This window comes from Bos grunniens, chromosome X (assembly GCF_055505025.1).
Source record: "Bos grunniens cultivar Pamir isolate PY7600 chromosome X, Bosgru_T2T1.0, whole genome shotgun sequence".
In the NCBI taxonomy this organism is placed as follows: domain Eukaryota; kingdom Metazoa; phylum Chordata; class Mammalia; order Artiodactyla; family Bovidae; genus Bos; species Bos grunniens.
Window position 1 is genome coordinate 35,280,945 of NC_141194.1, and position 12,660 is coordinate 35,293,604.

At 38.4% G+C, this 12,660-nt stretch overlaps 1 protein-coding gene across 2 annotated transcripts in view; it reads left to right on the top strand.

The window, feature by feature from the left end:
• The window catches only part of CFAP47 (cilia and flagella associated protein 47), a 507,751-nt gene that overhangs the window by 264,989 nt on the left and 230,102 nt on the right, over positions 1-12,660 (top strand). The window contains exon 40 of one of the 2 annotated variants that reach the window (XM_086387631.1): positions 4,162-4,248. The exons of the other annotated variant lie outside the window; for it this stretch is intronic. Coding sequence (XP_086243757.1) covers positions 4,162-4,248 — 87 coding nt within the window. The remainder of the gene's footprint in view (positions 1-4,161; positions 4,249-12,660) is intronic. 2 annotated transcript variants of the gene reach the window in all.

Here is a 12,660-nt window from a genome sequence, read left to right on the forward strand (position 1 = left end):
TGAAGGTCCTTGACATATTTTAGGACTCTACTGAGCTGTTGCAATTTCTCCTATGGGCGTGTTGTCTCCAGATCTTCCTTTTATGTTTTCTCAGGCTCTTGATCCAGTTGCTGTGGCAGCCTCAGGCATAACTGTTACTGATTGTTTTCAACAAACATCCTGGGAATAGTTGTTTTACTTTGAGTCAGTTGCTTAGATTAAAGCAACACAGTGCATACTGAGTTCTTCTAGGGAGCTTTGAGACAGGTTGCACAGTAACAATGATGAGGGATGGGACCTCTTTTTGAAGAGCTCCAACCTCAGTATTCCTTCCTGTGGCAGCAAGCCTGAGCATTTTTTAAGTTACCTTGGTTGCAAGGCAGTTCGTTTTCAAGGCTACTGCAGAGCTATGGAGAGGAGGAGGGGAGTTACAACATAAAAATTACAAGGCTGCAAACTCTACTGTTCTTACCAAGGTTTGGAAGCTTTTTTTTTTTTTTTTTTGCTTTGTCTTCATTACTGCATGTGTGTGCTCTCTACTTGCAGCAAGTGGAGGCTACTCTCTAGTTGCGGTGCACAGGCTGCTCATTGTGGTGGCTTCTCTTGTTGAGGAGCACAGGCTCTAGGCACACAGGCTTCAGTAGTTGAAGCATGTAGGCTCAGTAGTTGTGGCTCTCAGGCTTAGTTGTTCCCTGGCATGTGGGATCTTTGAGGACCAGGGATTGAACCTGTGTCCTTTGCATTAGCAGGTGGATTCTTAAGCACTGGAGTACCAGGGAAGTCCCTGGAAACTTTTCTTGTGTAAACACCATTCAGATTGCTGCAAGCTTTTCTTTAGTTAGCTGCAATTCTGAGAAAGTTAATTTGGACAAATTTTTCCAGTGTTTTTAGTGATTTTATATAGGTGTGAAAATGGTTATTCTAAACCATTCCCTGCTTTTGTTTTCCTAGTGGCTTGGTTTTATTATTTAAAATATGTTTTTTGTTTTAGATCAGACTTGTGCTTCTTACAATGTGATCTCTGAGTCAGCAAAATCACCATCACCTGGGAGCTTATTAGAAAACCAGAATCTCAGGCCCACTCTAATGCAGTTGAATCAGAATCTGCATTGAACAGCATCTCCAGAATATTTATTTGTACATTAATGTTAAAGCAGTGCTGGTATAATTGAAGAGTGATCAGAGTTTAACCCATAGACAGGCTACTTAAAAAACATCTGGAGAGTTCAGTGGAGCCCATGCCAGACTTACTAACTCAGAATTCATACAAACAGAAGCTTGGGAATCTGCATTTTGAACAAGCACTCCAGATGATAATAATGCACATTAAAATGTTAGGACTGCTGATTTAGAAACTGCACTAGTCAAACAGGATCTTTTTCTGTGTTAATGGCAGTATATATTTCATTTTTAAAGTTAATATATCTATTTTGAGCAAAGTATGTTCATTGTAATTAAGCAGGGACTTTTTAAACAGAAGCATACAGAATGCTAGTTTATCTCAAAATGGTACATGTATAGTATGTGAAAAATCTAATATTTATTATGTTGGTTTAGTCTTTTTATTTGTGTGTCAAATACTATTATGCCTGTGATTATTTTTTAGTCAGAACACATTATTACCAAAATAAATTGCCCAATGATTCACCATGGATTTATAGGAATATAAAGAAATGTTATAAATGTTTTCTGCCTCATAATTTTATGAAATTTAAATGAGAATTTAGTGCATTACTTTAAATATAAATTGCTCTCTGGAGAGGATTTATTCCTACATTTGCTTAACTGTAAATTTATATAAGCAATTCTTCCAGTTTGATACATAACTTTCATCATTCATAGTTTACACTTTTTTACGGTTAATTTTGTCTTATTTAAAACTTTTTAGTATTTAATATTTATAAAATCCTTTACAACCCTTTATGAAGGCATCAGAAATAACAAGTTAAACCAAAAAGACAAAAACTGATACCAGCATTCAAACATTAAGATATATAAATGTATTGCATTTTAGTTTGTGTATGCATGTTCATGAATGTGTGTGTATTTTTAGACTAAAATATTTGATTGATTTTATTACTGATCTGTTTTCCACTATTAAGCTAGTATTGTGAGATCTTAATGCTAAGTCACTTCAGTCGTGTCCGACTCTGTGTGACCCCTTAGACGGCAGCCCACCAGGCTCCCCATCCCTGGGATTCTCCAGGCAAGAACACTGGAGTGGCTTGCCATTTCCTTCTCCAATGCATGAAAGTGAAAAGTGAAAGTGAAGTCACTCAGTCGTGTCCGACCCTCAGCGACCCCATGGACTCAGCCTACCAGGCTCCTCCATCCATGGGATTTTCCAGGCAAGAGTACTGGAGTGGGGTGCCATTGCCTTCTCCAATGCATGAAAGTGAAAAGTGAAAGTGAAGTCACTCAGTCGTGTCCGACCCTCAGTGACCCCATGGACTGCAGCCTTCCAGGTTCTTCTGTCCATGGGATTTTCCAGGCAAGAGTACTGGAGTGGGGTGCCATTGCCTTCTCCGATGAGATCTTAATAACTGTTACATAATAAAAAAGATTTCTGTTAACAAATTAAGTTTAGATAAATCTGTTCTTAACAATATTTTACAGATTCAGTTCAACTCTGCAAGAGGAATTAGGCATTCCTGACATGACTCTTCATGAAATCTTTACCCTGCCACTAGGGTATCATTTCCACACTATTCTCCATTATATTGTGGGCAACCTAAGGCTAGAGTCAGTTCAGTCACTCAGTCGTGTCTGACTCTTTGTGACCCCATGGACTGCAGCACGTCAGGTATCCCTGTCCATCACCAGCTCCCAGAGCCTACTCAAACTCATGTCCATTGCATTCGTGATGCCATCCAACCATCTCATCCTCTGTCATCCCCTTCTCCTCCTGCCTTCAGTCTTTCCCAGCATCAGGGTCTTTTCAGTTGAGTCAGTTCTTCACATCAGGTGGCCAAAGTATTGGAGTTTCAGCTTCAGCATCAGCTGTTCCAATGAATATTCAGGACTGATTTCCTTTAGGATTGACTGGTTTGATCTCCTTGCAGTCCAAGGGACTCTCTTCAAAACCACAGTTCAAAAGCATCAATTCTTCTACACTTAGCTTTCTTCATAGTCCAACTCTCACATGCATACATGATTACTGGAAAAACCATAGCCTGGACTAAACCGACCTTTATTGGCAAAGTAATGTCTCTGCTTTCTAATATGCTGTCTAGGTTGGTCATAGCTTTTCTTCCAAGGAGCAAAAGTCTTTTAATTTCATGGCTGCAGTCACCATCTGCAGTGATTTTGGAGCCCCCCCCCCAAATAAAGTCTCTCACTGTTTCCATTGTTTCCCCATCTATTTAATCTAAGGCTTGGAAGATAGCATATTCATGTTTGTACTTTCCAGTACTTAGTCCTACACCTAACATGTAATGGGGTCTCCATAACTGTTTCTTGAAGGAATGACCTTTTTTATATAGGAAGGACTGAATTTCTGTTTGATTCCGGATGATAGCATAATTATCAATGCATTGATTTTACTAGGTACCCAAATTTCATGTCCACTCCTGAGAGAAATATTTCTCTTTTCTAGACATAAGATTTTTGTTTTTGTTTAGTGGCTAAGTTGTGTTCAACTCTTTTGTGACCATGGACTGTAGCCCACCAGGCTTCTCTGCCCAAGGGATTTCCCAGGCAAGAATACTGGAGTGGGTTGCCATTCCCTACTTCAGGGCATCTTCCTGACCCTGGGATCAAACCCACATCTCCTGCATTGGCAGGCAGATTCTTTACCACTGAGCCACCTGGTAAGTCCAGATTAGATATTATTAAGTGTGTATAACTCTGACAGTGTATTAAGGTCAATGTATAATTTCTTCTTTCTTTTCGGAATATAATTTGGTTGGTCATTTTTGCTCTAAGTTTCCTTGTTATGAGAATTCAGTGTTGACTTTACATATAAAAATATCATTTTTTTTAACCTGTTTCCATTCAACATCTTTTATTTCTAACATGTTTTGAATTACTGAATGAGAGCACATGGACTGTTTGAACTGTAATTTATTCTGATTCTAATTATATTTTATGGTAAATGGAAATGATTTAAAGGAAGAATGTTTTGTGGTCATCTGAATTTTATTACAGTAGAATTAAAAATAATCCTTTTTTCATGTATTTTAGTGTCATTCTGGTGGAATCCTTAACATTTATCTCTTTGCCATCCCAATTAACTGAATATGAAGAATCTGTTGACGTCTTGAACCACCGGTAAATTTCTGTATATGCTCTTGATTATCTCAGGAAAAAATTTGAGAAATTAGCATTCAAGTAAATTTGTTACATAATTATGCAGTAGTTTTCATTTATTTGAAATATTTATATTATATTATATATATTATTTATATTATTCACACCGTTATTCTCTTTATGTATTACTAGGTTTATGGACATGAAAATTGAATACATATGCACTTTATTAAATACAATGGATTCCCATTGTTCATGGTACTTATGGTATATAAAGTTGCCACAAACAGTTAGTGAGGATTCCACCATTCCTCTGAGAAGAAATCTATATAACCATATGTATTGTAATTATAAATCCTAAAAACAACCCAACCTGGTAGATTCTGCTTTCTGTATTTTACAAGGAGAAAATAAAGTTCAGAAGTGTTAAATGATTTACCTGAGGCATTCCCACTGACAGGTGCCAGAGAGGGTTTTAAACCCTGTCCTCGTACCTCAGAGCTAGAGCAGCTTGCACTTCTGTACTTCTGTACTGCCCCCCACTGTCTCCACCCTCTGCTCATCTAAGCTGGAGAGCAGAAACAAAAAATCCCAGTGTCACCTTGTCTGACCTCAGCTGGGAACTTGTGTGATCAGCTACTGGAATTTTCCATCACTCTGCACATGCCCACGAACAGTTGGAAAACTACCAAGAGTATTAACTTTGGGGTTCCAAATCAGTTTTAGTGAGAAGATGAATTTGCAAATTTTGGATTGGTGGATCATGAAGATTGACTGTATTTAAGCTTATTTGATTCATGTTATAAAGTCTGTATTTAGTTTAGAAAGGAACTTTGACTTCTCAGTAGAGAAGCAGCCATTTTTTAAAGTTAGATTGCCTTATATGTCTCATCGTCTTTAAACTATAGAATAACTATTTAAAGTGAAGTAGAATAAAACAATGTTATAAAGGTTGAAGAAAGCCAGGCAGGAAGAAAAAAAAAAATGCAGGTTTCTATTATAGAAGTGCGGTAGTTTGAGCATTCTTTGGCATTGCCTTTCTTTGGGATTGGAATGAAAACTGACCTTTTCCAGTCCTGTGGCCACTGCTGAGTTTTCCAAATTTGCTGGCATATTGAGTGCAGCACTTTCACAGCATCATCTTTCAGGATTTGAAATAGCTCAACTGGAATTCCATCACCTCCACTAGCTTTGTTCGTAGTGATGCTTTCCAAGGCCCACTTGACTTCACATTCCAGGATGTCTGGCTCTAGGGCAGTGATCACACCATCATGATTATCTGGGTCATGAGGATCTTTTTTGTACAGTTCTTCTGTGTATTCTTGCCATCTCTTCTTAATATCTTCTGCTTCTGTTAGGTCCATACCATTTCTGTCCTTTATCGAGCTCATCTTTGCATGAATGAGAGTGAAAGTGGAGAGTGAAAAAGTTGGCTTAAAGCTCAACATTCAGAAAACGAAGATCATGGCATCCAGTCCCACCACTTCATGGGAAATAGATGAATAAACAGGGGAAACAGTGTCAGACTTTATTTTTCTGGGCTCCAAAATCACTACAGATGGTGACTGCAGCCATGAAATTAAAAGACGCTTACTCCTTGGAAGGAAAGTTATGACCAACCTAGATAGCATATTCAAAAGCAGAGACATTACTTTGCCAACAAAGGTCTGTCTAGTCAAGGCTATGGTTTTTCCAGTGGTCATGTATGGATGTGAGAGTTGGACTGTGAAGAAGGCTGAGCACCGAAGAATTGATGCTTTTGAACTGTGGTGTTGGAGAAGACTCTTGAGAGTCCCTTGGACCGCAAGGAGATCCAACCAGTCCATTCTGAAGGAGATCAGCCCTGGGATTTCTTTGGAAGGAATGACGCTCAAGCTGAAACTCCAGTACTTTGGCCACCTCATGCGAAGAGTTGACTCATTGGAAAAGACTGATGCTGGGAGGGATTGCGGGCAGGAGGAGAAGGGGACGACAGAGGATGAGATGTCTGGATGGCATCACTGACTCAATGGACGTGAGTCTCAGTGAACTCCGGGAGTTGGTGATGGACAGGGAGGCCTGGTGTGCTGCGATTCATGGGGTCGCAAAGAGTCAGACACGACTGACTGACTGATCTGATCTGATTACAGAAGTGCATGTATATGTTGACCTTTACTATGGTGTTAGTTTATTTTATACCATTGATTCTGTGTAGTGCTTGGCAGCATCAGTGTCATCCTTTTAGATGCAAAAACATTCCCAGTGGCAAGGATTTGGCAATGTTGATATCATAGGAATTCCAGTGTTAAAGTCATCAGAACCATTAAAGGACTGTGCAGATCTCACTAAGATGAAAATGAATAGTTTGTTTTTCAAAATGAATTGTATTACAGCCAATTGTTTTAGAAGATCATAAGCATTGCATTTATTATGATATTTGATTTTTTTCCATTGGTTTATTTTCTGTGAGAAAAATTGATTAGGAGAAAACATTTTTGTTTGAATTTGTTTTGTTGGATGCTAATTTCATACTTAACTAAGGCATTCAAAGTCTTCCTTTCTCCCTTTGCTTTGTTGTTTTTTTAGTTGCTCAGTTGTATACAACTCTTTGTGACCCGATTTCCCAGGCAAGAACATTGGAATGGGTTTTCATTTCCTTCTTCAGGGGACATTTTGCTTTAGTGAACAATAAAATATGAATTAATGCATTGATCTCCAAGGCAGCATTATAAATATCATAGGTATAGAGTATTATAGGCATTTATGTTAATTTCTTTGTAGTATGAAATGCTACTTTTAAATGCTTAAAAAACGTCAGTAAATAGTTCTCCTCCTGAAATTTTTTTTCAATCCCTTGTTTCTTGATCAAGAAGTTGCTTTGTGGTCACAGATTTTGCCTGAATGGCTTTGAAGCAATTTCCTCACATTAATTGTGAATAATTTCAGTTCAGTTCATTTCAGTCACTCAGTCATGTCCAACTCTTTACAACCCCATGGACTGCAGCCCGCCAGCCTTCCCTATCCATCACCAGCTCTGCTTGCTCAAACTCACGTCTGTAGAGTCGATGATGCCATCCAACCATCTTATCCTCTGTCATCCCCTTCTCCTCCTGCCCTCAATCTTTCCCAGCATCAGGGTCTTTTCAAATGAGTCAGTTCTTTGCATCAGGTGGCCAAAGTACTGAAGCTTCAGCTTCAGCATCAGTCCTTCCAATGAATACTCAGGACTGATTTCCTTTAAGATGGACTGGTGGGATCTCCTTGCAGTCAAAAGGAATCTCAAGAGTCTTCTCCAACGCCACAGTTCAAAAGCATCAATTCTTTGACACTCAGCTTTCTTTATGGTCCAACTGTCACATCCATACATGACTACTGGAAAAACCATAGCTTTGCCTAGACAGACCTTTGTGGGCAAAGTAACGTCTCTGCTTTTTAATATGCTGTCTAGGTTGATCATAACTTTTCTTCCAAGGAGCAAGCGTCTTTTAATTTTATGGCTGCTGTCACCATCTGCAGTGATTTTGGAGCCCAGGAAAATAAAGTCTGACACTGTTTCCACTGTTTCCCCATCTATTTCCCATGAAGTGATGGGACCAGATGCCATGTTCTTCATTTTTTGAAGTATCTATAGTATTCTAATTCAACTATAGCCAATTCTCAAAGAAATGCTATAGCTATCTGTGAGCAGAAGTAAGTCAAAGTTAGATCCTTTTAATGAAGAGAAAAAGTGAGTCCACCTTCATAATTTGGAACACAGTTTGGAAATTCTGTATCCAAATTTTACCATGATTTTTTCATACAATGTTCTGAAATGGTTTTATTTAGACCTAACATTCCAGAATTATTGAAGCCATAGATTCTCAAGCTACAGGTAAAGATATCTTTTTTTATGTTATGCTTCTCAAATCAAAAGCAAAATTGAACAAGTATGGAAGCATTTATAATTTAATTTTGAAAAGGAAGGAAACTTTGGAAATACTCATCCAAAACAATTCCCAGCTCAGCCTGAAGTATCACTTAAGAAGTGTGTCTACCACAGTCTCAAACTTTATTGATCATTGTTTCCCATATAGGCTCTTCCATTTGTTTTTATAACACTCTACTGTCTTAATTCATCTTTCAAATCTTCCTGTGAGAAAAGAAACATAAAGATGCAGTGACATTGAGCACTGGGTCAGGGAGAGCATAGTCAGGCTTCGGCAGATTAACTCTCAAAGAAGAAATTCGAGCTGCTAGTTTAAAGGACTGCACATTTACTCCTGTGCATCTCTGTAAAGACTGTCTCCCAGACCAAAAGAAAGGGCCAGACTTACGAAGGCTAAAGTCACACAGTTTCTCAAGGACAAGGGCTGGTCTTTGGTGTGTCATTTCGGCGCTGATATGGACAACTGAGATCCTAATTCATACACTGAGTTGTGATCAAATCGTCTCAAGTTCACCAAAGAGGCTGCTTTTCTGACAATTCAGAACAGATTTATTAGAAGCATTGCTGTAGCTCCTTCTGAGGTCCTGATGGCTTGCTCTGTGGCCTGGTTTCTAGGTCTCATCATCCAATTAGCTTACGGAGATTTTTATTTATTTATTTATTTATTTTTATTTTCAAAAACACTTTTATTGTTCTCTTATGTAATATATGTTACATACGTTAAGAGAACAAAGTATTTAAAAATCTCCATAAGCTAACTAGATTTTTTTTCTTAGAGCTCCTTACAAATATCCTTGTTTTTCCTCTTTTAGTGCACATACTACACTTCCCCACTAATGTTAAAATTCTGCATGAACACATAATTGGCCAATGGCATATGAGAAGTACTGACTGTTTTTTCAAGTGGTAGCTTTAAGACCCAGTGAGTAATTTTTCCTGTCCCCATTCCCTGCTACAATTATTAGAGAGGCACATTTAGGAATGGAGGCCTCCTTCACAAAGGAACTCTGAGTGTATCTTCTCCACCTAGAATGGACATGTTTTGTGAGCAAGAAGTAAACTATTGTGTTAATCCACTGAGATGTGGGGTTGTTAACTGTAGCATGACCTAGCACATTCTAATGGATGCTCCTCTTCAGAGTCGCTTCAGTTAATGTATCCCCACATGAGAAATAATCTCTTCTCAAATGAGACATAAAGTACTGAAATTATCTTTCAGGTGGCATTAAAAAAAAATGATTTCCTATTAAAATTTTTTTTAAAATGTTTCTGTAAACTGCTCTTCTTATGCAATAGATACATATAAAACAACACATTTGAAACCACATGCATGAGGAAACCATATTCATCACATATTTTGCTTTATGGGAATATGATCTATGAGCACAAGTAAGAGCAGTTAAGAAGTTTTTATTCTAATTAAATCTCAAGGATTATCAGAAAGGATCAGGACAGGAGACTGATTTTAGTCACACTTTAAAATTGAGTGATAGATCAGCAGTGCTCAGAAAGGAGCACTTTGTAAATAATTTCCTTCAGTGATATGACTTGCTATTTTTTACAGCAGCGTTGAATTATTTATCACTCAATAGATTTTTACTAAGTGGTACCGCAAGCATTTTTCTTAGTACTGGAGAAGTATTGGGATAAATAAGTCACAAATCTGGCCCTAAAGTTGCCAGCCATCAAGCAGAGAAGAAGGAAAACATAAATCTACCCAAATGGAGACAGTTGTATAGGGCAGAATGCATTCAGTAGTATGTGTTATACTGAGAAAAGAATACACACACACACACACACGTGTGCATGTGTTCTATAAGCTGATTGGCAAGGAATATCACTATGTAGATATTTTTGTGATTTATGTGGAAGAGAAGACACTGTTGAAGAAAAATGAGGTCCTAGTAACTTTTTTTCCATGCATAGACCATGTTCTCCTTTATCAAGTACAGATTGGGATCTGAAATAATAGTATAATATGATGGCCAAAATCTAGAACAAGGGGAGAACTCTCCTACAAGTGTAGAAGGATCATGGGAAGAGGGAATAGCAGAAGCTTTGGGGGAGTAGGGGACAGACAGGTGAGGGGAAACCACCAGGGGAGCCCAGAATTACAAGGCATATGGTTATAAATATGGACTACAGGGTCGGCATAGGAAAGTGTGAGTTCAAGTTGAAGAGGTGTTGAAGTGTTTACCATTCTACTTTGTACTTATTCTTACAGAGTTGCTTTGCATGGCAGACCACATACTCTGTGAACTTAGGGATTTCATCATTCATCCTTATTCCTAGGAGAGTTAGGCCCAGATTAGCCACCCAAATGAAAGTAGGTCCTGGTAGAGATATCTTTCTGAGTCCTGATTCTTGCCCAAACCCCACCCCCCCAAAAAAGCTGGGTTTTGGAGAACCATGATTTTAAAATATTTCATTCTACTATACTGAATAATTAGTAACAGACTTGGCCAAGTCTATAAGGAAAGTAGAGTGACTCAAAAGCCAGATGTATATACTAAGAGTAACAACCTGCCATGATCCTCTTGCTTTAGATTAGGGTTTCATACCTGGTTTTAATGTTTTAATGCTCTTTGGCAGTCTAATGAAGCCTATTCTATTTCAAAAAATAGTGTTTTTACAAGCACATAAATAACAAGGATTATAGAATGTCTTAATCTCCTTGGTCTACCATAACAAAATACCACAGAATGGGTGGTTTAAACAACAGAAAGTTATTTCTCACAGTCCTGGAGACTGGAAAGTCCAAGGTGCCAGCAAGTTAAGTTTCACTCTGAGGCCTCTTCTTTTGGCTTATAGGCAGCAGCCATCTCACTGGGTGCTCACATGACCTCTTCTTCATGCACACATGGAGGGAGAGAGGGTGAGCTCATTGGTCTCTCTTCTAATAAGGATACTAATTCTTTCTTATTAGAGCCTCATCCTTATGGCCTCATTTAACCTTAATTTACCTTACAATATGCCCTATCTGGGGCTTCCCTGGTGGCTCAGTGGTTAAGAATCCACCTGAAATGCAGAAGATACAGGAAACATGGGTTTGATCCCTGGGTCAGGAATGTCCCCTGGAGAAGGGCATGGCAACCCACTCTACTCTTCTTGCCTGGAGAATCCCATGGAAAGAGGAGCCTGGTGGGCTACAGTCCATAGGGTGGCAAAGAGTTGAACACTCCTGAGGTGACTGAGCAGGCCCACATGCCCTATCTCCAAACACAATCATTTTTAGAGTTAAGACTTCAACATAGAATTTAAGGGTGACACAGTTCAGTCCATAGCACAGAGGAAAGAAATAGTCTAGTAGAGTACTGTATCAAAATATTTAAAACCTGTAGTATATTAAAATATGTACTTCATTAACACAATGCATAGTAACATCTACTGGGAGAGATAACTACCATGCTTTGAAAGTAGCAGTGAAAATAAATAATAGCTAAATATATGTGCAAGAAGTGAAATGTGATATAAAGATACTTGTGTACAGCTAATAGTACATGATTTGATTTCAATTGCTATTAAGAGTCAGTGGACATAATGGTGGAATTTTTTTCCCCATTTTAATTCACAGATCACTCTCTTTGTATGACAGGTTAGCACCCCTCATTTTAGAGACTTCTCAGCTGTTCAGGAGCCCAAGTTGTACAAAAAACATCAAACATTCTATTTTAACTGCCCCCCAGATGGCCATGGGACCTGATTTTGATCAACTCCTGGACACATGGAGGATGCAATTAACCTAAAAATTGATTCTCTTATATTCCTTCATGTGATTCATAAAAACTAGACTTGAACCAGAGAATTTGCTGCTTGATTTGGATATAGCCCTGAATGCCAGCCCAGAAGTGTGAAAGATTATAACAAAGATCTTCCTTCCCTGCTGGAGAAACTTGAGAAGGAAGTCATTATTGGAGCTGATTTATTCATGCTTTGACTCCCTTGTAGCTCAGGTGGCAAAGAATCCTCCTGCAATGTAGGATACCTGGGTTAGATCCCTGGATTGGGAAGATGCCCTGGAGAAGAGAAAGGCTACCCACTCCAGTATTCTGGCCTGGAGAATTCCACGGACTGTATAGTCTATGGGGTCCCAAGGAGTCAGACACTACTGAGTGACTTTCACTAACTAGAAGCAGTTCAATATCATTTTGATTATTTGAGCTTGAAAAGAGCTAACACCACTATTGCGGAGGAAAATAGTGTGCCAACCCTTTCTACCTCATAAGTATTAATAGGTTCCACACCTGATTTTGACCCATTACTAAATTAGCAGAAATATTCCATTACTTTATCTACAGTGTTTTGTATAATTTTAGCTTCTTTTGATGCTTTTTTTTCCTTAAGACTAAGGCTTCCTCTTCCATAACTACATAATTGATGAGCATCTAGGAAAATTATAGTGTGGATTAAGATATAGGGATTAACAAAAATGTAACTGAGTTGTTTCTCCTCTGTTTTGAAGTGTGAAAGATACTCATTCTAAAATCAAAATGAGTTTATCACCACACTTCTAGGGTCAAGAACATTCA